The sequence below is a fragment of the Mus musculus genome, chromosome 2 (genome assembly GCF_000001635.26).
Source record: "Mus musculus strain C57BL/6J chromosome 2, GRCm38.p6 C57BL/6J".
Taxonomy (NCBI): domain Eukaryota; kingdom Metazoa; phylum Chordata; class Mammalia; order Rodentia; family Muridae; genus Mus; species Mus musculus.
Window position 1 is genome coordinate 22,795,049 of NC_000068.7, and position 27,807 is coordinate 22,822,855.

The 27,807-nt window shown below is 39.9% G+C and overlaps 1 protein-coding gene across 5 annotated transcripts in view; it reads left to right on the plus strand.

The window, feature by feature from the left end:
* Positions 1-27,807, plus strand: part of Apbb1ip (amyloid beta (A4) precursor protein-binding, family B, member 1 interacting protein) — a 119,683-nt gene that overhangs the window by 39,078 nt on the left and 52,798 nt on the right. For 4 of the 5 annotated variants that reach the window (XM_006498186.3, XM_011239139.3, XM_030251888.1 and 1 more), the window contains 2 exons: positions 21,905-21,976; positions 24,557-24,644. In XM_006498186.3, coding sequence (XP_006498249.1) covers positions 21,905-21,976; positions 24,557-24,644 — 160 coding nt within the window. Of the gene's footprint in view, positions 1-21,904; positions 21,977-24,556; positions 24,645-27,807 lie in introns of those variants that run through there. The other variant, XM_006498187.1, reaches the window with a different exon arrangement.

Here is a 27,807-nt window from a genome sequence, read left to right on the forward strand (position 1 = left end):
TAAACTGACCATTTAATGGGCAATTTTATATATCACTGATTCTGTGCATTACTGAACATTGCACACACAGCAGAGCTGGCTTGTCTTAGCTCCCCAATGTCTGGAAAGTCCTCTTTGGAAAAAACTTGAACAGCAGCATCAGCCCTTTTTACAGACCCTCCCAGTGTCAAGTTTTCTAGCCAGGCTCTTTGTCAGAACCCAGCGAGGTGACTGTCACACAGTCATATCCTGTCTCTGTGTCATACTGAATTCTGCCCCAGGAGTCTATGACCTGCTCAGTTTCAAAGGATATGCCTTGGACTGGACTTAGTCTCTCAACCCACGGGAGAATCAGGGTTCCAGTACTCAGGTATGCAAGGAGTCAGTGGGGTGACAAACAGACACGAACACCAGAGAGAGTGTTGAATCTGAGTGTAATTTCTCAAAGTGAGCATCAGACTTATATTACAGAAGAAGAAAACAAGGAAGTTAAGTGATACATTAAGGTCATCCAAGGTACACTGAGGTTGCCCAATGCAAAATGACTCTTTACACAAAACAGAGGAATGCATACATAAAAGATAACAGGAACTAGGCAGTGTTTACAACTGGGATAAAATCAGTGTTTACAACTGGGATAAAAAACAGCCTCACCTAAGGTCAGCTTATTCTTAGAAGCCAGGGGCAAGGACTTCCTGCCTTCTGATAGTTAATCCACCTTCTCCCTAGGCCATTGTAAATTCCTGTGTATGGGAGTGACTCAGCTGTTATTCTAAGTATTTACTCTAGTTCCTTCTCAGACCACAACCTTCCTTCTTCCTAGGCCATTGTAAATTCCTGCACATGGGAGTGACTCGGCTATTATTCTACATTGACTTTGTAGAACTAGCCCTGAGGTTTCTAGCTCTTCTCCAATAAATTGTAATGCCTGATTTCTTTTACTATCTCTCTGTCAACAATGGAGGCTTTTCATCTGAATGAGTACCATTTTTACAAAATTCAAAGTCTAAGGTTGGCTCAACGATTTCCTAGGATATTGGAACACTGGTGGAGGCTAATCTAACTTAGCTATATGTCAAATCATTCCTTGGAGCTGCTTATAAAAAAACAATATTGAAGGAAAGCACACAGATCCATTCACTGTCTCACATAGGGATAAGTTTGGAACATTCATGCTACAGGGTGCCAAAGCTCCAGGAGACTAAGTTTCCATGAAATTCTGCCTCAGAACTGCGTCCAAGCTTTTTGGCTTGTCATGCAGACTTCACTGGAGTGGGTGTGGCAAGGATGGGACATAGACCTATCCACAGACAATTTCTTAATGGGAGAAGTGTCTGATTGGAAGTGTAAAAGTGAAGGATTAGAAACCAAGTTTAAAACCATAGCTACTGTCATAGTTAGACTGTGAATAGGACTCTGTAAGAGTAAAGGAAGGAGATACTCCATCATCCTATAGAAGACCAGCAAGTTTTAGCTTCAAAACTATACAGCTTGAGGTGATGTATCATGCCTTTGGTCCTAGCACTCAGGAGGCAAAGGCAGGAGGAATCTCTGAGTTCAAGGACACCTGATTTACATAGTGAGTTCCAGGTTAACTAGGACAACAAAGTGAGACTCAGTCTCAAAGGGAAAAAAAAAAGTTCATGTGGTTACTCAAGACAGGAACATAAATGATAAGAATGAACCCAAATACCCAGCACATAAATCATAACACAGTTTCCTGTCAGCCTGTGTACTTCTAAGCAACACAGTGTGTTATGGTTTCTAGTGCATCTTATGTCACTGAGACAACAAGGAGTATGAGGGGTGCCATCTTCCTTGCCATCAATATTAAACAAAAGCAATTTTGGTTTGGGGTATATTTTTTGGTTCTCTTGGTTTCTTTACATTCTGTATTCAAATTTCTGTCTGAAATTTTGCCATCTACCCACAGGACAGCAGTTCTTAATTTTGTATGCAACAGAGTCACTTGGGAGTATTACAGTGCAGGCTATTCAACCTCCTAGCCCAGAGTTTCTAATTTAGTTGTTTTTAGATGAAGCCCAAGATTTGCATTTCTAACATGTCTGTATGATTTTACTCCTGGTAGTTGGAGAACCTGCATTTGAAAACCACCACTGTAGAGAAAATACAAAACCCAGCCCAAAGATTAGCTCTAACCTCTTCATATCATTCAGCCACATGGACTACAGGTGCTTTCTTGCATCTTGTACAGTCCTTGTGAGATTTCTGTGCCATAAGTATAAATGCAATGCCAATAATGAAACCCATTATCACCACTAGCTAAGAATCAATACAGCAACAATTTAGCAAGCAAATTTGACATGATCTTTCATTTAACTATTATGAAACTCACTGAAATGGTCCCTTCTCATGGATGGAGAAAATACAGTTGTGTTGAGGTGACATTTTTTTAGCATTGTATAGTAAAAACCCAGATGAATATGGTTGTTTCGGGATGCAAAGTCCATATAGATGACAGCTGTATACCTGCATATATGCCCAGGCTGCTGGTCTCAGCTCCTTACTCCAAGAGCATTGTCAGTCTTTTCTCTCTGCTCCTACCTTTGTGACTTTCATATTGCTGTGATAGAATACCTGAAAGTACAGTTCAAGGGGGAGAGGTTTGTCTTGGCTCAATCTCAGAGCATTTAAGTTCTTTATAGTGGTTACCATGCTGCAGTGCTAAAAACTCTCATCTCATCTCTGGTGAAGGGTCTGGTCTGCCCCATGCCACTCAGTGATCCCCTAAGCTGTGGTCCTCTGATGGATCCATATATGACAATAAAAATAGGAGCTATCACAATGTACCCTGAAAAAGCTAACAAGACCATTTTGGGAAACTATATTATGCAATCTTTAAAATTGTAATTAATGGATTACCTAGAATGTGTGTGGGCATGTAGTAATTCAATTCCTTTCTTGCTTCAAAACAACAGTATTGTCAGCAGTATCTTCACAGAGGGAAAACAGTATTTACTAAGAAACTCAGGAAAAGAACTAAATTGCCTTTCTCACTGAGGGGGAGTGATGCAGCCAGTGGTAGAACAGCATGTGTTTAGTGTACACCATCCTAGACACAATGTACAGGGCAGGAACAACAAGGACAGAAACAAAGAAACAAACAAAACAAAACCCACCATCTGGATTGCCTTTTCCCACAGCATGTTTTACAGAAAAATAGTTTATATAAACTAGCTATGGTGATTTAAATAAGAATAGCCTCCACAGGCTCAGATATTTGAATACTTAGTCACAAGGGAGTGGAACTCTTTGAAAGGATTAGAAGGATTGGGGGCTGGGGCCTTGTTGGAAGAAGTGTATCACTGGGGGTGAGCTTTAAGGTTTTAAAAGGCCATGGCTTCACACGCCTCCCCCACACCTGCACCCCTCCACCCCAACTTCTGCCTGTGAATCAGGACTTATGTCTCAGCTATTGCTCCAGTGCCATGCTCCCTACCATGATAATGATAGACCAAATCTCTTAAACTTTAAGGAAGATCCCCATTAAGTGCTTACTGCTGTTTTTCATTTGCTAATGAGTTGCCTTGGTCATGGTGTCTCTTCACAGCAATAGAACAGTTACTAAGACACCAACTGAAATAGAAGAGGCCTTTATAAGAGAAATTCAAAGAAGTCACTGCGACAGCGGATGACTGCATGTTCACAGAGCCAGGTTGTGATTGTTACCAACAGCCTCACTCAGGGAGACTCTAGTGCCAGCTACAGAACGTCAAATGAGACAAGCAGGAAATCCCTCTTCTCACACAGAGTCAAGAAGTGGCTGATATTTTCTGTTTTATCCTTAAACCATGCTTCACATCATTTTTCTGAAGAGCACATTTTGAAAAGAAAGACAAGTTGTACATTTCCAGCAGTGGAATGGATTAAACTTCAGTATTGTGTGTGCTCATGTGAAAGATGCTTGGAGCCATAAAATAACCGAAAAAAAAATCTGAATGACAGAAAAGATAGCAATTTATAGTTGCAGTGTTCTCAGAGTCACCTGGGTTATTTCTATTATCTCATTCACTTTTTAAAATCGGTCTGGGGATGACATGTGCTGAGCACATGTTCTGCTCTGCATTTGAGCTGTAGCCCCATCCTGAATAGGTTTTGGGTTTGGTTGGCTGGTTGTTTTTGTTTGTTGTTTGTTTGGTTTTTGTCAACTTGACACAAACTAAATTTATCTAGGAAGAGTTAGAACTGAGAAAATGCCTCCATCTGATTGCCTGTGGGCTAGTTTGTGGGACATTTTTTAAAAAATTAATGATTGATGTGGGAGGACTCAGCCTATTGTGGGCAGTGCTAGCCATGGGCACTTGGTTTTAGGAGGCTTAAGTAAGGATGAGATGAGAGCCTGGGGAGCAAGCCAGTAAGCAGCATTCCTCCATAGCTCTGCCTCTTTGAGTTTTTGCCTTGAGTTCCTGGCTTGGCTTTCCTCAATAGACTCTGAACCCACATGAGCCCTTTCCTCTCTAAGTCACTTTTAGTCATAATGTTTTATCACAGCAGTAGAAACCTACAGCATCTCCCACATGACTCACCCTAGCAGATGTTCTGTTACCACCTTCAAGGAAGGTTATCTGAACACTTGGAGTGACAGAACTGTCACTTCTCAGCTGACATCTGGAGAACACTCAGCAGTTATCAAATGTAAGTCCTAAATGTAGATTAATTTTTTTCTGGGGACAGGGAGACTACACTAAATATTAGGAACAACTTAACATAGTAACAGTATAGTAGCAATGAAGAACTCGTGAGCTTCTTGACAAGGAATGGGGAAGCTTCTACTTCTGCTTGTTGTGTCCTCTTCCATTCCCTCTGCCCGCTCAGCCATGTACTCTCACATGATACATTAGGCCACCACAAGCCAGAGCACACCAGGATACAAGATGGCTGTTCATTACCAAAGCCAAGTCAGAGTCTTGTTCTTTACTGTCCACCTTGTGATTTATGGGCTTATTAAAGAATGTGTTGTACTTTCTCTATGTCTTGTTTGATTTAACAGAAAAGTTTGTTTCAATGTTGAATGACGTATTGTTAGAAGTCTGCTTTTCCTGAATGTCAGTCAGCATTGGCTTCGCAAGCATTACTAATCAGTAATATTCCATCATGGATCAGCCAGCCTGCCAACCTCTGTTGAAAAGGAAAATTACTTTTTGAGTGCTTGGGGAACCTCTGCTGCTTTGATGGTATGGTCTGTAAACAGCTGTCTTTCTTGAATGATAGCTTTGCACTTTCGTAGCACATCCTTGTGAGTCTCAATGAAGAGCTTTTGAAGTGATGGTTTTGAATCCAAATTTAAACTGTGTATTATTATGCTACCGCTGGAGTTTTCTAAATTTCTCCCAGGGGCTGGGTTGTCAGCCACTGGCACTACTGTGAAAGCATAGACTCTGTAGGAGGCACAGTCTTGTGGGAATAAGTTAGGATAATAGGGCGTACCCTGGAAGGGGATTCTGGACCCCTGCATTTTGATCTTTCTCTACTTCCTGGATATCAGACACAAGCATCTTCCTCTGTCACGTGCTTCTGTTATGGTGTACTGTGCAACCACAGGACCAAGCAATCATGGATTGAAATACCAGACACTGGATGCCAAATGAACCCATTTTTTATTAAGTTGATTGTCTCTGGTATGTTTTTTAACAGCAACAAAAAGCTGATTCACACATTACTAATATGAATATGATAAATACGTTAGATGGTAGGTATCTATTCTGTTCCATTCAGTTCCCATATAAGTATTTGAGGAAAATTTAATCATATGTAACTTCTACTGGTGGCTAAATGTTCATATTCTACCACATGAGTCTTCCTGATTTTCAGCAGTACTAAACCGTGACAATGGGTAGGTAAGATAGCTCAGTGGAAAAGGCTTTCACCACACCAGCTCCCTGGAGCCCATATATAAAGGTCGAGGGAGAGAAATGACTCCATAAAGTTGTCCTTTGACCCCAAAACTCAAATGTGGTATGGAATACCCCCATACTCTCTCTCTGTCTCTCTCTGTCTCTTTATATCTCTCTCTGTCTATCTCTCTGTCTGTCTCTGTCTCTCTCTCTCCCTTTCTCTCCCTTTCTCTTTCTCTCCTACATCTTTAACTAACAATATATGGTGGGTAGGAGCACTTGCTGCACAAAGCATGAAACTGTGAAATCAGATCCCAGCACTCACATAAGTGCTGATCATGGTCCCATGTATGCCTGCAACCTTAGCACTGAAGGGGACAGGGACAAGATGAGAACGTGTGCTTGCCAACTTCCAACCTAGCTGAAAAAATATGAGCTGTAAGTTCAGTGAGAGACACTGCCTCAAAGAAACAAGGACACCCAACAAAGGAGAATATACCCAACATCATCCTCTGGCTTCTGAGCATGCAAAAGTGCATGATGATGCATGCACACATAACATACATACTAACACACACACACACACACACACACACACACACACACACACACACACACACGAAAAATCTCTTTGCCATTAGTCCTAGAGTAGTCTTGTGGCAGGGTTTAGCCATTGCTGATTGGATAAAGTGGTAGTCTCGGCTTTATGGGGACTGTTACATAGCTTGAAAAGTATTTTCTGCCTGGTACAGATTGCCAAAGTCTAGGTGACATGGCTTTTATTACTCCAACAACTGATGAAGTTGTGACTTGTAATTGTTATGGATCTTTAGAAAATATCCTCTCTACAGCCTGGAAGATTAAAAACAAACAAACAAACAAACAAACAAACAAAAACAAAACAAAAAAAACCTATTTGAAACTAATCCCCAGGCTGGGCCATTGGGAATTTTACTAGGAAGTATTTTATACAGAGGAAATCTTTTTTTTTTTTCACTAAAAAATATAAAACTCAAGACCAAAATCTTTAAACCTTTTCCCCTTTTTGGACTACACATTTTCAGAAGCTATAGCAGAATGGCTGAGTCGAGTAGTTATACAGAAAAGAAGTTTTTTCTTCTTTGTCACAGTTTTGGAGGTGGGGGCTTCTGAGTTGAGAGATTTGATGAGAGCATGGCAGGCTACTTGATGTAACATCACATAGTGAGACAGGAATTCAGAGAGCAGGGGAGGATCACCCTGGATCTTGTTACAACTCATCCTTGTAAGAGCTGCACCCATCCCTTCTGAGGGTGATATCCCAGTGAGCCAACTACCTTCCACTGTGCCCCTTAGAGATTCCACTATGTCCCATAATAGCAACAATGAAAATTTCTCCACACACAAATCTTAGAACTTTCCTTTAAAATATATTCAATAATATTCTTCTTCCTTGTCCACTTCAGTTTGTAGTCTGGCAGAGAGGGAAATTTGCCTCTGAAGTCTTCACTCAAAAGCTTGTGCATCCCAGAAAGCACACCATCCAGACCTAATCAATGTTTGTATTGTTTGTCTAAATAAATTTTTACCTTTTTTTCATCTGCTTTCTACCAAGGCTTTTATGTTCTCAAGGCCACAGCAGATCCTGAGCTGAGCTAAGTATGGTCTGTACTAGAGGAGAGCACTATGACCCTCCACGACAACAACCTTGCCTGACTACCCACACTGACACATGCCTTTTTCCTTGTATGTGAATGTGTGTTCCTGAGTCCTTAGATATTAATTCCATCTCTCTCTCCCTCTCCCTCTCCCTCTCCCTCTCCCTCTCCCTCTCCCTCTCCCTCTCCCTCTCCCTCTCCCTCTCCCTCTCCCTCTTCCTCTCCCTCTCCCTCTCCCCCCCCCCCTCTCTCTCACACACACACACACACACACACACAATCTGCCATGAGTCATCATCTACACACTTATCTTCCGGAAAACGTAGTAGTGATTGAAAGACAGGTCATCCAACCACGTGTAAGCTGTTTGATCCTAGACATGTCACTCCAACTTCTGACCACACATTCTTCCTCTATGAAAATGAGAATTTCCAAATCTCACCTGGTTTTAATAAGAACTAGATAAAATAATTTACAATGCCCAGGAGATTTTTTTTTTCTTTACATCTACTTATCTGTCTACCCCTCTTCCTCTCTGGTTGCTTTTACTTAACTTGGTTCTTTTTTCTCTAAAAAATAATTTTTTGAAAAGCTAAACTTTCAACAAATAGGAACAATGAAATGATCACCCATAAGTCCTTCACCTAACATCAATCATTGTTTTTACTTCTCTATTTCCACTGTCTGTCTCTGAAGAACATAAAGAATTCTCTCACATGATTCATATATCACACTGTGGCAGCTGCATACAAACACCACAGTACAATAATCACACTTCTTTTTCTGACATATAACCTATACTCATTTTTGATTGTCTTAATAATAGATTTTTATTACTTGAAAAGTTGAGGCATTTCCCCCCAACACTCAGTGACTGAAGCAAGAGGATTATGAGTTCAAAGCCAACCCAGACTACATAATAAAACCATGTCTAAAAAGAATATTAAAAGTCCAGACCAGTTGTTTTGTTTGGCAGAATGTTCCTCAAATTGGATTTATCTGGCTGATTGCTGACTGGATGTAGAGCGGGATTGCCACTTCCAAAGAGTTCTATAGTGGAGATGCTGTGTCCTCATAATGTCAAATCACTAGCGATGAAAAATTGGATATCTGGTTAATCTGAGAGAAGCCTCTTTGGGATAATTTTCATTTTAAAGTACCTGCTTGGTGGGCATTAAGTAATACGTGTGACATGATTTTCTCAATCTGCTAAACTCTGAAGAGTCTCCTTCAAACATTTCAATTCTCACCTCTCAGAGTGTGGCCTGGAGAAGTAACAGTGATTTGAGTAAAGGTCACATTGCACCATCTGCCCAATGATGTAAACAACCATTGTCTATTCCTACCACCACCCACATGGTAGCTATGGAATCATTCTCTGCTTTAAGATCTATTCATCTCCCCAGTAACCAGGAATGACAGCAAGTGTCTGAAATCCCAGAACCCAGGAGGTGGGAGCTCAAGGATCATAAGTTCAAAGCCAGCCTGGGCCACAGAGGAAGCCCTTTCTCAGCAACACAATAAAATTTATCTTCTTCCCTTTTTCCTTTCCCAGCTTCTTCCTTAACTTACTAACTTCTCTAACATGTTTGTGTAAAGACCTTACATGACCAAGTTGTCACCATAAGAATACATGGATGAAGAAGGCAGCCTGGCCTCCTGCCTTCAGGGAGCTTGCTCATTTAACAGCTATTCATTTGACCACTGCCATAATCTACATTGTTCTATTTACTGGGACTGTAATAGTAAACAAAAAGTGAACCCCACATTGGGCTTACATTCTGGGGGTGGGGGAACTGTAAACAGAAGTGAGGAGTGGAAGGTATTGGTGGATATTAGAAAAGAACTAATTTGAGCTAGGTCTAGGAAGGTCTCTGAACTAGGGTGGTGCTGACTAGATGGTTGGTGCTTCAAAAGAGAGACTTGTGTGGCCTAACACCACTCAGGAGCTGACAGCAGTTACCATACCAGGAGTCAGCAGGAAAGCCTGGGGTTGCTGAGAAGGAGGTGAGTGTACCCTGAGGCCAGAGAAAGTAAGAGGCCAGGGAGAATTGAGGAGGCTTGGTGAGGGCTGGAAGGAGAGGCTCTGAGCTTAGCCAGAATGAAGTTGGGGTCTCTCCAGTGTGAGGCTGTCTTCTGAAAAAACATAGAGCAAAAACTATGGATGGGAAATAAAGAACCAAAACAAATAGAACGTGTTGAGTTTCAGTGAAAATACTTAACACATGCAAGGTCCTGCGGTCCATCTCCAGCATGCACATACACACACACAAAGACACACACACACATACCACACACCATACACACATACACACACACGCACCACATACACAGACATACATAAAAACACACACACACACCACAGACACACACTCAGACACACACACATATATATAAAGACAAACACACAGACAGACACATACCATACATACATAAGCACACACATACAAAGACACACACAGCACATATACACAAATACATACACACAACACAAATACACACACAAAAAGACACACCACACACACACACACACACACACACGCATGATGACACTACACATACACACACAGACACACACACCAACACAGACACACAAAGATACATATAAAGACACACTACACATGTATAAAGACACACACAACTCACACATGTAAATATTTATTTTATTTTGGGCAAGAAGGAAATCATAACACAGTTTAACATGAAAAACACTGTATCAAGTAATTTTTAATTTTCGATTACCAGTCAGCTCCTTGACACATGTTTTCTGCCATCTTAACTTCGTGACCTCTTTGGAGGAGGATGGGTTTGAAGTACAGGTTTAGTAAAGGTGACAGGGGATTTAACTGTTCCTCTAATTTAGTTACTCAGTTCTTTTGTTTGGGGTTGTTTATTGCTTTTGTTGGTTTGGCTTGGTTTAGTTTTTGGTTTGTCTTTTTAATTTGTGTAGTTGTTTGGTTGGTTGGTTTTGAGATAAGATCATTTATTGTATGTAGTACAGCCTGGTCTCAAACTCCCTATGCCTCCAAATGCTGATTTCAAACTCACAGTAATCCACCTGCCTCACTCTTGTAAGGCTTAAGGTTAATAGCATATATTACATGCCTGGTGCTAAATTAGTTTTAATGATTGATAGTTCAATAATTAGATGCTTTAGCCCCTATGTACTCCACAGTGAGGCCCCACAGCGAGGCCCCATTTGTAACTTCCTGTGTGGTTTCTTATTCTGCCAACCCTTCTTACTAAGGAGCAAGATGTGAGAGAACCACAGCCCTCAATCACTACACATGGCCAAGTACACACCACTCCCAGGGCTCAGGCAGCTGGGCTGGAACCACACAGGCATCAGTTCCCAGTCCTCCCAAAGCATTGCTTCCAGCTCTCCTCCCTAGCACAGAAGATGGAGTCTGAAGCCCATGGCATTCATCATAGGGAGGCTCCCACTAAAATCTGTGTAACACGGAGATAGGGAAAGCAGGCCTTAGCCCCACTCCAAGCACAAGGATGACAACCAGGATGATCTCCCAGAGAGAGAACAGTGATCCACACTGTTCTTCACACCTTTAGAAGAGGGTTCATGTTTCTTTGAAAAATACTTTTGCTCCATGATGGGTTGACTCTATGGATCTTGAACCCTCACATATGGAGGGATGACCCGCAACGTTAAATGCTGAATCTGATGATGGAACCGTCGCATGTGGTCATGTGAGATTCATTGGTAATCTTGACCCAGAGAGTAGGTGACATGTCAGGAACAAAAGTTGAACTGGGGTACATTCAGAAGGCAGCAGACCAAGTGTGAGCCAATGAATAAACTTGACTAGCCCCAGGAGTTTTGTTTATTGAACATCAATATGCCTAGTTTATCTACAAAGGCTGTCAATAAATATTTGCTGGATTTGTTCTTCAAAAAAATTCTAAACTGTGTTACAATTTTGTTTTATGTCACAAGAGATTCAAACTCAGAACAGTTCCCCATTCATTATATAGACATTCTAAATGTAATAAAGGGGGAACTTAAGAAACACCCCAAGGTTTAGAAGGATCTTTTCACACTCTGTATGTTCAACTGAAATGAGTCTGCAACCTGTGTCCCAGAGATCCAGAAAAGCCTTTCAGATGAGAGGATGGTAGAGTGTGGTACTCCTCTGACCTGGCCTGGTCTCCTTGTGCTCCATGATGCTTCCTTGATGAGTTGTGTTCAGTAACTTGGAGTCTGATTGAATCATCTTTCTTTTTGCCCCTGGGGAGCTTGGTCTGGCTGAGTGCCTGGCTCTGTTCACACAGAAGCAGGTTGGAAGTATGTACATTTGAAAGTCAAGCTCCTAGACCTGATGGTTCACACCTGTATCCCTAGCACTAGGGTGGTGGAGGCAGGAGGATTTTGAATTTGAGGTCAGCCGGAGTTACACAACCAGAATAGCTGAAAAATTAATTAATTGGTGTGTGCACTCATGTGTGTATACACACACATATCCTCTTAAAACTGTGGTAGCCCATCTCATTGCTCAGTGTGGAGTGTGTGTGTGAGTGTGTGTGTGTGCCCACACACATGCATATACACATACATGCCAACCTCTTGTTCTTTAAAGCAGCCTGTCAGTATTTAAGTTACTGAACGAAGTCATGCCATTCCCAAATGACTTTCTTTTTACAACTGTTTTTCATCTCACTGTCCCATGACATAATTGTGAAAGTGAGCTGTTGTGTTGGACGTTGGTACATGACCACACACAGAAGTACAAATGCAGTGTCCCTGCGAGTTTCCCCTGTGACAAGTGTGGTTAGTCTCTATTGTCTCATGAGCACAGTGACTGTCCAGCAATCTCAGGAGCTGGTTTTCATTCATCTCAAGCACACTGTGCAAAAGCAGGTCAAACAACTCCCCTGAATTCCTCTTAGTTCTTTGTCAAGTTATATTAGTTTGTCTTCTCTGTTACATTGGAGGTACCTCTGTTTCCTGTTTCACATTACCTTGGCTTCCTCCTCTGCCCCTAAACATTGCAGCAACCTTAAACCACGTGCTGTGCTGTTCTGTGAACCACTTCCTCTTCAGGAGAAGCTTTCATTACATTTTGGGGAGAAAAAAAGAAATTATGCTGAAAAAAAATTAGGTCAAGCTCAACAATGTAACTTGATCACCAAACATATCATAAAGGAACAACTTCATAACTTCTGCTGACATGTGTGTTCGGCTGGATTCTGCACTTTGTATTTCACACCAATTGTGACACCAGTCAGGTGTGACACCAACTAAATGTGACTGAAATTTTTTTTCTTTTTGAGACTAGGTCTCATTATGTCGCTGAGACTGACTGGAACTTGCTATGTAGTTCAGGCTTCCCTCAAACTTACAAATCATCTGCACCCATTTCCCAAGTGCCACCATACTGAATTTCACGGAAGTAGTTTCCAAAAAAGTTTGCTTCCTTTTAATCTATCTTTGTGGTATGTTCAGTTGTTCCTTGAAAAGCTATTATCAGCTGCCTATTTTTAAAGCTTAGAAATAATGAAGGCAGAAGAAAATTGTTGCTAAGAGAGCCTCAGATTTTTAAATGTTGTTTCTCATTAATTTTAATTATGACAAGCTGATTATAGACTCAAAATACTGTTCACCTGTAATGTAAAAAAATCAGTCTAACAATATAATCATCTTTTTTACCATCTTCTAACTGCAAAGATGGTATGTAAGCTCTAAATACTTAATCTTTGGTGTAGGCCCAGGATAATTGCAGTTACAGAAACCCACACAGGAAGTCTTACAGGGGTTAAGCCTCTAACCATGTAATGCATATTTATTGACTGCTCAACCTTGTTTAAGCACTGGGTACCTCAGTATTCTCTTTTGTAAAGTAAAGATTTATTTCTCATACTTTATGCTATGAATGTTTTGCCTATATGTATAATTTTGTACCATATGTGTGCTTGGTGCCCAAGAAAATCAGAAGAGGGCACTAGATTCCCTGGAACTGGAGTTACAGATGGTTGTGAGTAACCATGTGGGTGCTGGGAGTCAAACCTGGTAACAGGTGCTCATAACCAGTGAAGAATCCCTTCAACCCAAAGCTACTTCATTTTTACTTTTTAAAATAAGATGTATCATCTGCTCATGGCGTTAAAATGAGTTAGGAATAGCATGGGAACAATTCAGGGACTTTTTTTTTTCCTCCCTCTTTTTCTCTTCTTCTTCTTCTTCTTCTTCTTCTTCTTCTTCTTCTTCTTCTTCTTCTTCTTCTTCTTCTTCTTCTTCTTCTTCTTCTTCTTTTTAATTTTTCTTGGTTGGTTTTGTACTTTTCAGACAAGATCTCACTAAAGAGATCCATACTGACGTTGAGTTTTTCTTTCTGCTCCCTGAATAGTGGAATTAGACAAACCTGTATACACAGCCTGTTTCTCTGTTTGTTCTTTCACGGCAATAGAGACAAGGTATAACCATAGAGCTCAAACTGGCCTGCAATTGACTGCCTAAATGCTAAGTGACAGTAGCCTATATTATTTATTAAATGACAGCTTAGCAATTGATGACTTGTAAAACTGATTGGCCTGGGGTTGGCTTAGAAAAGTTAAACCCCTTTGCAGTGCCAGTCAAGTTGCTAATGTTCTCAAAGCAACTAAGACCCTTGGCTTAAAGCAAGCCTGTAGCTGTGACAGCAGCTAAAAGCAGGCATTTCTGGGCCTAGCTTGGTGGTTGAGAGTGTGCTTTTTCTGTGAACCAGTTCATAACTGCAACAGAGGATCTATCATCCTCTTCTGATATTTGAACACATGGGACAACATCTACACATACACATATTTTGTTAAAAAAATACACTTTAAAAAAAAACTGTTTAAAGTCAACTTCCTGTTTAATTGACCTGACAGTCAGGAAAGATGGGATTTGTTAAGCTCTAAGGATCATCAGGCACTGCCATGTTGCATGTCTGATGTGGTACCACAGGAACCATGTCAAGCATCTAGGCAGTGAGGTGGTAGGGAGCTTTGTGTATAGCTTACTAGCTGGATGGTAGCCCACATCTTCCTGTCTGGGATGGGGGTTAATCAGCAGGACAGTTTGGAAGACATAAATTGTAAGTTCTCATCCTTAGTAACTGCTCCCTAGTATTTTTAGTTCCCAGTAATCTGAAGAGTTCTAAGATAGTAACCAAAGGAGTCTGGTGCTGTTATGTCAAAGGCTGTGACTGCAGGCTTAAGGCAGGACTATATGAACTCTTACATAAATGCCACAGCAACTCTGTGAGATGTATGCTATTATTCCTCATTTTGCAGACAAGGACACTGAGGCACCAGGAAGTTAGATGCCTTCTTGAGGTGGTCGCTGAGGCCAGAATTGACTATATGCTGAGGACAAATGTCCAGTGGTTTTACTGACAGCATTGAACAGTTGACATGAAAGCTGGATTTTGAATAACTCGAATTTTATGAAGCATAAACAAAGGATATTATTTATAAGGAATGTATACACAGAGACTAAAAGAATGACACAAAGTCTATTCATATGGCATAAAGGGCCCTGCATAGCAAGAACTGAGCCTTAAGAAGTGGGTAGGAGAAGTTCCTGGAAGATTCTGAAGACACAGTGGGCACAGAGCTCCTCCACTCGCTCATGGTCAGCCATGGAAGGTATTTTAAGCAGGAATGTGACAAGTTCATGACTGTGTTTGAATTCAGTGCTTATGCTGTCATTGAGGACAGGAAGTCAGGGTGACTGGAAGCTGGACGAGCAGATAGATGAAGCTTTCAGCTATGGCCACGCAGTAAGAATGAGAGGAGAAAACATCCACTGGAAAATCCAACAGGATTTTCTGACTCGCCAGGTGGGAAAATGGAAGAGAAGAGGATCATACCAACTTCTAACTCAGACTAATGAGTGACAAATGGTCACCCGCCAAACCTGGAGTGTTGGGGTTGCAGAAGAAGAAATAGTGAGTGGGAGCAGTTTGCATGGAAATGCCCGAGGGTCTTTAAAATGGCTTCTATGGGCAGGTAGGATAATGGCTGCTCTGACTTGATTCAAAACCATGGCAGCATTTACTAAGTAAACAACAATGAAGACTGCATTCAAACTGAATTAAATGTGTGAAGTTAATCTAAGTATATGTCCTGTTGAACATATATATATAAACATAGTACTTGGATTTTCAAATATATGTAATTGAAGTTTATTTATGTGAAAAAGAAAAAGTCTTTGGGGTCAATACCTGAAGCTTGAGTTTGAAGCTGAAGAGATAGTTGAGCATTAGGAAAATTCCATGGCCACTGAGAAACGTCAGTTTAGCCTGAATGTGCCCCTCCTCCAGCACACCCTTCTTTCTCCAGGAGAGAAGAATAGTATAACTCTGGTAAAGTACTACTCCAGTTTTCCTTTAACCAACAATGTGATATTCTTCCCAAGGCACAAAAAGAACCCAGAAATAACAGACTCATGAAAAGATGTTGACTCCACCCAGTCCTGGTGTGAACATGGCTTGTTTTGCAACGCAGCGCCTCATTGCAACAGCTCCTCCACCCCAGCTGTTGGCTGCTAACCCCAATAACACATTCAGCCTCATGGTTGGGCGTTCTCTCCTTTGACCTTTGGAAAGTACCACACATGCACAGCCTCATGTCCTCATACTTGTGTGTGTGTGTGTGTGTGTGTGTGTGTGTGTGTGTGTAAATGTGAACTGTCTGTGGCTCTTACCCATCCATTCCAGAAATACGGTTTTCTTGAAGGAAAGGATAGGTGTGTAAGATGATTGAATTTACAGACTAACAAAACTTTAAACCTAAAAGGAGGGGAAAAGCTCTTAAAACTATGAATTCTCTACTACACTAAAATCCTATCATTTTGCTCACTGAGGCAGAAGGATCCCAAGTTCAAGGCTAGATAGACAACACAGTAATACTCTTGTACTCCTGAATCCAATGTCTGATTTACCAAAAATCCAAAAGATTTTAAATGTAACTTGTTAAACGTTATATTTACAACTGTATATTTCCAGCAGAATTTTGATGAGGACATCATCTGAGAAGCCACATAGAGAGTAGTAGGGGCAGGGGAAGAGAGAGCAGGGAAAAGGCAGGGACAGGGGTCAAAGGGGTGTGCTGTCGGTCTGAGTTATTTCCTCTTGGGTGAGTAACTTGCTCTCTCTCATTCGTTACCCAGTGTGCATCAGTAGTGTATGCAGACTGAGAAACCAGAGTCTCAGCCTAAAGGGAGGGTGAATTGCTGAGTCATAGATGTTACATTGCTTTAGTTTAGTGCTTTTTCCGGTCACGGGTTTAAGAGAGCGTATGGATGGTAGATCCTTACTACCTATACATCCTTTGCTTCCTATGAATTCGTTGTAACGTAGATTAGTAGCTTATAATGACAGCCAATACATATACTTTATATTCTCTGAATAGGTTGTTTTGTCTCATTAATGCAATTTTTTGCTGTTAATAATAATTTATCAGAAGGATTCCTTTAATTCTCACATTGCCTCTAATAAAATAAACCTCTAATAAAATAAACTTACATGAGCAACTGTGTAATTTTATTATTTATTCTGCTAGTTTTTCCTCATTAAAGTAATGCATGAAAAATCCATTCTAGGATTTTTGAATAGCATTATATTTTTACAGACAATCTGTTAAAACATAAATATTTTATTCACTTACATATTTTCCTCCATTTTCTAGGAAATTTGAAAAGCAAAGCCTATTAGTATAATTTTTGTTGCTATAACAAAATACCTGAGTCTGGGTACTTTAGAAAGAAAGGACATACATTAGCTGATAGTCCGTGGCAAGGAAAGTAAGAATACTAAAGCCCAAGATACTAAGTACTAAAGCCAAGCTGAGACAATTTGAAAAGATTAGATACTAGTTCTACAGGGTGGATATTTGGAGAATATTCACAGATTCACTCCCCATCTCCCCCCAAAAAAGGCTTGTGTAGTATTATATCTTCTAATCCAGTCCTGGGAGGCAAATGTTGGCTTACAGAGAGTTTTAGTGATGTGGACACATATTACTGTTACAGTCTTCAGTACATCATTTTTCTTCTATAAACTGGACTCCTTTTAAAAAATCACTGGAGTTGTTTTTTAGAAACAATCAATAAGTAGAACAGTAGTTATAAAGAGTCAGAAATTGAATAAAGCTGAGAAAAAACAAAGATGTTACTACTTAAATAATAAATTGAAGTCATTTAAAAGGTAAACTGTAAGTTTTCAGAATAAATTATTCTTCCTTGGCCTAGCCTATTTCAGCAAAAGGTTTATTATTAAACAAATCATAAAGAATAGGATTGTAATTATTGTTTTAAGAATCTTACTATTGTTGGGCCTGGTGGTATATGTCTTTAGGCCCAGCTTTCAGGAGAGGCAGGCAGATCTCTTGAGTTTGAAGTTACCCTGGTCTATATAATGAGTACCAATCCAGCCAGGGCTACATAGTGAGATTTTGTCTCAAATGTATTTTGTTTTTGTTGTTGTTTTGGTTAGGCAGTCATAAGCTTCCTGATAGGAGCGCTTAGAAGAGAACTCATGTCCTTTGCAAGAGTACTATGTGCTTTTAACTCCTGAGTCATTTGTCCACTCCTGAAGCCATAGATTACTAAAGAAAAACATGTCAGTATCCAGGTGCACTACGTTCCTAGGAGTTGTTGGTCAGGGAATCTTCTGAAGCCAAATAATATAAGCAATTGCTACTGTTCTTAGTTGTCCAGAAAACTTGATGGTAAGACCACAGTATTGAATATTTCACATATTGTAGTCATGGTGTATAGAGAAATCAAACTGAAACTCATTTAGATGCTTCCTACCTGCTGAATAACTGTCATAGCATCAGAAGTGCCATGCAAGCTGCTGAGAAAGGATGGTCATTGGCTGTCCTGCTTAGCTGTTTACTCTGTCTGCAACAATCCTGCTAGGACAGGCAGGATGAGTCCATTCGTGCAATAATGACAAGTCTGCTACAGGATAACCAACTGTTACTTTTCTATTGCTGTAAAGAGACTCATGTGAAGAGACTCCATAGGCAAGGTAACTTATAAAAAAAAAGCATTTAATTAGAGGCTTGCTTATAAGTTGAGAGGGTAAGTCTATGACCATTGGGGAAGGAAGCATGGCAGTAGACAGGCATAGCAATACAGAAGTAGCTGAGAGCTTACATGTTCAGATGACAACCACAGGCACAGAAAGACAGGACAGAGAAACAGATGTGCGCAGAGACAGAGACACAGACACAGAGAGAAACAGAGAGACAGAGAGAAAACTAACTAGAGTGACAGAGTAGCAGGAGCTTTTGCTCATAATCCTTCCCAAACACTTGGGGACCAAATGTTTAAACATATAAGCCTTTGGGGGCCATTCTCCTTCCAACGACCACACAACTGCTTTCTGATTGGACTTGATGCCTGTTCCACAGGAGGGAATTCTGTGACTACAAACCGGAGCAAAAACTCATGGCTGGAAAAGTCATAGATCCTACTGTGGTTCTTTTGCCAAACAGACAGGATATGCCTATCAAATTGCCTTCGAATTAATGTTGCTGTCAGCTTTGGTCAAACGTGTTTCTTTATTCGGTGGTCAGCAATTACTCAGAAGTTTAACAACAGGTCAAGGTTATTTTAAAAATAAGACTGTGGAATGCCCAGACATCTACATCTCCAAGACTCAGGGAACTGTGCAGTAAGCAGCAGAAAGAATGTAAAACCTGGAAGGAAGTGTGGGGATTAGAAGGAACACTGACGAAGCATTTAGTGACTCATACAATCCTGAATTCATAACAACTGTGATTAACTGCAGATGATCTGCACAAAATTGAACCTGTCAATATCTTGTAGTAGAAGTGGGAAGGCTTCATGGGACCCGTTCTCCCATGAGAACTTACACACATTTAATTGTTGGTAAGGAGGGAAAATTTCTTCAGTGGTATAGCTAATGGTAAAGTACACATGTTCCTATAAGCAACATTAATGGAACTCACTGTGTCACACACATATATTCTAAGAAAAGATTTTAAAAAGTAAAAGGAAAACTGGGTGCATGCCTTTAATCCCAGCACTCGGGAACCAGAGGCAGGTGGATTTCTGATTTCGAAGCCAGCCTGGTCTACAAAGTGAGTTCCAGGACAGCCAGGGCTACACAGAGAAACCCTGTCTCAAAAGAACCAAAAAAAAGTAAAAGGGAGCTATTTACAGAAAGGAAAGGAAAGAGATTAGCAGGAGTGGAAGGGGGACTTGAGTGGATAATGGGGGCTGCATATGATCAAAATACAATGAGGAGATCATGTATAAAAATAATGAGACCTATGTTTGTGCATAATTCATACATGCTACTGAAAGAATTTTTAAAACTTACTCTTTTAAACCTGACCTGCATATTAAAATATGTGTGGAAAATAGTGTTTGTCTAAAAGAATCCATTGAAATTACATATATATATGTATATGTATATGTATATATATATATATACACATATATATATATGCCTAGTCATATTGATCATTATAGAAGCCAAATAGTAAGTACATAGCAATCATTCTATACTTATATAACATCATTTCTCTGCATACATGCATATGTCCATATGAAAACAGAAGCACATATGTATACATGCTCAAATAAATATTGTTGGCTGAAATACAGTCATCCTTCAACACCTGCTGGATGGTTCCAGAAACCTCTATGGATTCCCAAATCCTAGAATACTCAAGTACTTTAGATTTCATTTTATATATGTGTGTGTGTGTGTGTGTGTGTGTGTGTGTGTGTGTGTGTGTGTGTACACACATACATTTTTCCTCCTGTATTCTTAGTTATCTCTAGGTCACTGATAACACCATAGCCACTTATCAGTCAGCAGTGGGAATAAGTTTTGAGCAATGCATGCTTAGGCTTTTTGATTGTCATAAGCTCATAGAATAGACCTACACAACTAAGATGGCTGCACCACCTCCAAGCAATATGACCCAAGGACAATAGTGGTTAATGCAGTCTGTCCTTGACAAAATAATGACACGCTGTTGGCCATTGCATGACTATAGTTGCTATATGGGAAATTTACCAAGAAAAAGTTTTGACATATTCAGTGCAAGAATTTTTTCCAAGTATTTTTGCCTCGTGGGAACAAGAATGGATTCACAGGTCTGACCAAATACATACTGATCCTCTATCCACACCAGGTTGACATTGGTCTTGTAATGTCGCGTAGTGTTTAGAACCCTTGGGAATGTTCTTGGGGGAATCCTTCATTTCACATGTAACATACTTCATTCCCTTGCCACACTACAGGCTGCCAAGCAGTCCTTGAAGAATGAATATTGTTATCTCCTCATTTTTCAATTCACCCTTGCCAAAAAATGTTAGGAAGGAGAGCAGCTGCTTGCCCCTACCAAATTGCCTTGCTACATTTTATCATAACCTAACACTTCCCCTTTTTTGGATAATTGTTTCATTTGGTTTAGGGGATAAAAGAAGGCTATGGTGAAAAAAATCCTTTATTTCCATTCTTTGCTATACCCTGGAGCTTCTGTGTACTTACAAATAAATGTACCAAAGCTGTTATTATTTCACAGATATCTTTATAAAGTAGGGAACCATTTGGTAAATACATTTAATCACAGGTATTTTAAAATGCAGTCCATTTTAGTGTGTTTTTAAATGGATGTAAACTCTACATCCCTCTGACCTCATAGTATTACATCTTAGGAGCTCTGTTATCACAGTGACCAACTATGTAACAAAAACAAATTCAAAAGGAGGGAAAATACTATTTTGACTCTTGATTTCAGAAATGTTAATCCAGTTTCTTCACTCAGGCAGATTGTCACAATGGCAGAAACATAGAAGAACCTGATCACTCCATAATCAACAGGAAGCAGAGAAAAGAGATACAGGGAGAGACCAGAGCAAGCTATAACTGCACCCAACATGGACACACCCATGATGACTTACTTCTTTTAGCTAGGCCCACTTCCTACTTTGCACCACTTCCTAAAAGTATTATCTTGTTATAAATAAGTCAAGGGGCTAATCCATTCTTCTCTGGAAACTTCACAGAAGGGTGCTTCACTAATCTCACTGATATTCCACCAGAACAAATCAACAATCAAAACCATCGAGAGTGGCATGAGGCCTTCTCTCCTTCTGATAAAAGAATCCTATGGCAAGGTGAATACCAAAACAATGTCCACTTTGTTCACTTGACATTAAGGACCGGTAGTTTAGACTGGAAAAACAAATTCAGGATTTATTTGCTCTGCAGCAGGTCCCAAGATTTAAGCTTAACCTCAGATATCAAATTAGAAATATCCAAACATGAAATTCCAAGGCATTTGAGGCCTTCTTCTCCAAGCTGTTCTCTTCATGGATTGCTTTATTCTGAAGGAAAGAATGAAAACTCAACATGTATGCCCTGATAAGCTTTTAGAGAGCTCTAACGTCTCTGTCTCTTCCTGTTTCAGATGGGTGAATCAAATGAAGACATAGACCAGATGTTCAGCACTTTACTGGGGGAGATGGATCTCTTGACCCAGGTAAAACCCTCTACTTAACCTGAAAACTATTGGGGGATGGGGTGGTCATGGATTGCAAAATTTGATACAAATGCTTCCTTTAAAAAAAAAATGTCAGAGATTAGCAACATCATGTGCCCTGATGTAACTATGACAGTGTTGGGAGAAAATACTAAGGCTTCTCATTGGTTCTGCTCCTCGGTGCTCATGGTTTGATATAACGATCACACATACAGGGTTATGTCAGTGTCTGTGTTTATCATGTCCCGTGAAGGAACTCCCATGCTTCCTTCAACAACAAACTCTGAGCAACAGCCCTAGTGCTTACCTACCTTCATAGAGAATAGCTGATAAATGGCACTGAATAGCATGCTTTTGTGTCACCCTTTAAGGAAATACTGTATTTCAAAGGCCTCTTGTGTGTTCTTAATGAACTGTAAGGACTCAGTTCCCTCTAGGAAGCATGAAAGCCACTCAGCTGAAGGCTACATATCTGAGAAAAGCAGCCAATAGAGACCAGAGTGACTTTATGTGGCAGTTCATCCAGAGCCCAGGAGTCAGAGGCTGACTCAGGTCACAGAGTCCTATGAGCTTTTCTGTGCCTTTAATGTTCTTACAACTGTTTCTCAGTTTCTGAGGTCACTAGACTCATCACTTCCACATACAATGTTAAACTACAGATAGCACAATATTCTAAAAAAAAAAAAGATGAGAGTGTTAAGATCTCTTCAAAACACATGTACAGTCTATTTTGAAGACAGTTTGCTCAAGGGAAAATTAACCATTCTTAGTTAGCATTTATTTTCTATTCCCAATAAAATTCATGAAAGTTTAGATTCTCTGAGAGAGGAGACAAGGGGTAAAGGCACTTGCTATCAAGCCTAATGACCTCAGTTCAATCTCCAGGACTCGCATTGTAGGAGAGAACTGATCTCTGCAAATTGGTTTCTGGCCTTCTGCACATGGGTACCATGCATGATACATGCACACACAAACACACACATATACTACAATAGATAATTTTTTAACTTTTGAAAGAATAGAAAAAAATGAGGCTTTGAGGAAATCATGTTGTTTGAGGGTGGGATTTATGACATAAACACATTTCATTGGGCCATGGTCTTTCTCTGTGCATTTACTCACATCTTTGACTAACAGAAGAAATGAGCATCCTGACTGGATGTTTTCGCTGTCACTCTAGAGTAAGAAAGGAACTTTATCTCATCTCCTGGGTTTGCCACAACCAAGGTCATTTAGGTTTTGGTCTTTGTTGTGCCCGAGATGATGGAGTCCTCAGCGCTCTTGATTCATGGGAGTCTCCCAGGTGGGTCCCAAGGTTTGAGTCTAGAGAAGGAAGGCCCTCCCTACCTTGTGCTTTTTCTATGATCTGTTCTGTAATTTGAACATTTCCAACTTCCCTCTGAGATGATTAAGTATCTCCCCAGTTATTCAAGAGAGCTGCTGCTTTGGCCTCTATGGCTGAATTTTGTGCCTGATCTTTTCCTTGAAATTAGAGGTGTGATTGATTAAGAGGGATGGATAAACCTTGGTATCTGCAGTTTCCCAAAATAAGCAAAAATTAAAGAGGGTTGAGATGCAGTAATGCGACTGTAATTATGAAAAAAAAATCAAGCTTACAAAAAAATTGAAATAGTTGTGTGAAGAATCCCAATTGACTTTTCTCCCAAATTTCTGAATTATTAACACATTGTTCTATTTGTATCCCCCAGCCTCCCCCTCATATCCGGATAAAAGTTGCCTTCTATGTGAATACAAAAATGATAATTTAATAAATGGTATTGGAGTAGCACAGCTGTTAAGAGCGGTAGCTCCAGCTCATGCTTTATAACCTAATGAGTTCCGTGGATCAAAGATCTAAATATATGAAGGAAAGGAAAACATAGAGGAAAATAAACGCTCATAATCTTACAATATGACCACATCTAAATAACAGAGAGAAGCTACAAAACATAAAATGAAACATTTTAAACTGGAAACACTTCATTTCGGTATGGCAAGACGATAAACAATGAAAATATGATATCAAAAATCAACAAAAGGAAAACTAGCAGTCTGAGAATGCACGCAGCTCACTGGTAAAGCAGTAGCTTGGCCTAGACAGGCTCTTTTGGGGGAAGCTTATATATCAGCAGTGATTGGAATAGTCAGAACATTAATGCCCTTGGGGTACACAGGTAATTGGGAGTAAACAAATCTTTGAAAGGTTTTTGTAGAAGAATTTCTTCTGCAGATGACTGGACTTTTTTTCTCTTTGATGTCACTATGTAAGTCCTTATAAGATTGTGGATAGTAAGTGCCTTCACCAAGTCAGCAAAGTTTCTCTGTTGTTTAGAAACATTAACTATTTCCTTCTCGTTATTTTCGAGTAGCACAGTCTGTTTCAAAACATGTTTTATAGAACAGGCTTTTTTTTAAGCTGAAATTTTCTATACTGGAAAAGAAATGATAAAACAGTTTCAAGTAAAAACACAGTCTTTAAAAGCATATTTGCAGAGAAAATGTATAGAAGTGAGTGGTTTGGGCTTCAGAAATGTTGGTTTTGTGACTCACTCACGCAAACCGTGGGATCTGTTTCCACAGAGTTTAGGAGTGGACACTCTTCCTCCTCCAGACCCCAACCCACCCCGAGAAGAGTTTAACTACACTGTGGGGTTTAAGGATTTAAATGGTAAGCACAGAAACGTGTTTCTTAAGAACTCTAACACCATAGCAGTGATGGGGGTCTCCACGGGACTGAGTCTGACCATGAAACCAAGGAAACGTGGACTTCATGGGAAACAGTGTGTAAACCCTGGACGGTGCATTGTCCTTTACTGTGTCTACATTTAATTAATAAAGTCAATTAGATATTTTCACCTATGATGAAAGAGAAGACCCGCTTCCATTTATGAAAAGTCTCAAGATAAACTTATTGGACAGAGCACAGGGTCCCCAATGAGGGAGCGAGAGAAAGGGCCTGAGGAGCTGAAGGGGTCTGCAGCCCCATAGGAGGAACAGCAATATGAACTAACCAGTACCCCCAGAGCTCCCCGACATTAAGCCACCAACCAAAGAAATCACATGGCTCTAGCTGCATATGTAGCAGAGGATGGCCTAGTCGGTCATCAATGGGAGGAGAGGTCTTTGGTCCTGTGAAGGTTCTATGCCCCAGTATAGGGAAATGCCAGGGCCAGGAAGTGGGAGTGGGTTGGTTGGTGAGCAGGGGGAAGGGGCAGGGCATAGAGGGATTTTGGAGGGGAAACTAGGAAAGGGGATAACATTTGAAATGTAAATAAAGAAAATATCTAATAAAAATAAAAAATAAAAACAACAACAATAAAAGAATCCAAGATTACATGAAGAGGGGGTGGAGGGGGGGAGTGGGGTGTGAATATGTTCAAAATTCACTGTACACGTGTATGAAATTCTCAAACAATGAATAAAAATATTATATACTATAAAAAGGAACTTTCTTATTACTAAGGAGTCAGTAAGAAATGACTCTTCAAGGATAAAAATTAAGTGTTTAATAACAATTGATCGTGTATGAATGGGAACTGATTCCAAATACATTTTATTCTAAATATGTATTTTAAATTACAATCATGTATCTGTATATAATTTACTGTTTGAAACTTTCAATCCTCTGGAGATTAAATCTTTACTTTATAGCAAGATCTTCTTTTCAATTTATTGCAGAGAACTAATCTGATGATCATTGAAATGATGATGAATCTTGAAATAATCACTTCCATGGTAGTGAGAATTCACTGGAACTCTTGGTGTCAGACATTGAACCACAAGGGCAGTCTTGGTAGAACTCTTGAAAAGAGTAGCCAAGTCTTTCAGTGACCCCAAAACATAACAACTGAAGTTACAAAGAAGCTCAGTACAGAACCCCAGTCCTGGCTACTGTCTCCATTTCTCACCCAGCTTCACTGTTTCTGTCTTTTGCAGTATTTTCATGATAAGCCCAAAGGCACCAATGACTGTTGATTGGTCAGCTATAATGCACCTCTTTCTAGTGGTCTCTTTTCTACACTTATTTTCTATACTCTACTATTCACCATAAAACAAAATGTATTATTCCTGCCAGCTATAGTCACTGAGATAATAGCATCCATGAAGTTTCCAAAGAGTAGTACACTTTGCTTAGTACATTTTGACAACCCTGTCTAACAGACACTTCCACTTAGGGCCTCCAGTGGGTGTTTGGTTTGGGAAGGAGTTCCTAGTTTTATTGTTTTGTTAACTTGATCTCACCTCATGATGGAGTTCTGGCCTGAAACTTTCTATGTAGACTATGGTTGCCTTGAACTCTCAGAGATTCACCTGCCTCTGCCTCTGGAAGTGCCACAAATGAGCACTTTATCATCAGTTCCACTAAAATTTAAGTTTAGTCAGTGTTCTTACTGCTGTAGTAAACTCCAGGTTTTCTAAACACTTAGGATTTAGCATCAAAAAAGTAGCAAAGATGATAGAGTCAAAGAAACCCACAAATCTCCAGGCACAGTCCGTTACGATGTGGCAACAAGGGGACAATATGCCCATGGATGGATGGCTTTGGGAGAGGGCAGAACTACCAAATTCCTAATGTATATAGAAAGTTAAATTTGTTTAGAATACTTTTTTTTTTTTTTTTTTTTTTTTTTTTGGTTTTTCGAGACAGGGTTTCTCTGTGTAGCCCTGACTGTCCTGGAACTCACTTTGTAGACCAGGCTGGCCTCGAACTCAGAAATCCGCCTGCCTCTGCCTCCCCAATGCTGAGATTAAAGGCGTGTGCCACCACTGCCAGGTTTAGAATACATTTTTTATTGCCCTCAGTTAAGTTATTGCTAAAATGAGTTAAAAATAAGTTAAACAAGTTAACTAAAAATGAATTAAAAATTCAGAGAATAACAGACTTCAGCATGGAATCCATTTCTCATTCCCCATTCTTCAGTATGCAATTCTACATTGATTAGTAAAAATGTATCTATACTAACACATTTAAGCTATAGCAATACATTTTGAGCTCTTTGACAGATTAATAAGGCATTAAAGAACATTTTAATGTAAATGAACTTTTCTTTAGACAGTAATATAAATTTCATTGTAGGGATTTTATCACTAAAGTGCTTATAACTATATACAATATAGTTATAATTATTTAGAGTAATGTTTATTAAAAGATTTTTTCATTAACAATTGTGACTGACCATGTTAGGAAATTATAAACAAGTTTCAGTTTTGGCTCATATCGCTGAAATTTTTTAAAAATAATATTTTTATGCAAAAATAGTTTATAAAAAAATCTGCTTCACTCATTTTATGGTCAAAGCTTGGAATGAGTGCTGTGCTAGAACTCTTATAATGATGAGCTGTGCTGTATGGCACTGAGGTTGTCCAGCAGGGAGCTGACCCATAGTGCTTTCTGCTTTTTACTAGGCTCCATTTCTGGCACTCCCATTTCCTCATTCTGGGTCATCATGCACAGCGTCCATCCTTTGTCACTGAATCATCACTTGGTGAATGCCTGATTGCCAGCACAATCATCTGCTGATGTTATCCACCAATGCCACATCCTCTGATCCCAGCAAGCTAGCCAACTTGCTGAGTATGCATGTGCCCTTATCTCACAGTTGGGTGAGATCTGAAAGAAATCTCCTCCTTTCTCATCGCTCTAAAAAGCTGTGTTCTCTCTATCTTGTGAAAGCTCTCTGAGTGAGCCCACTGCCTTCACAAAATCTTTACTACTTAGTCTCCTTTTTATTTTCTTTTATTCTTTTGTTGCATTAATCCTGCACTTCAGAATGTAAGGTTCTCGGCGGTTAAATGGGGGGCTTCCAGAGGTTTGCTCTGCACTTCCTAAA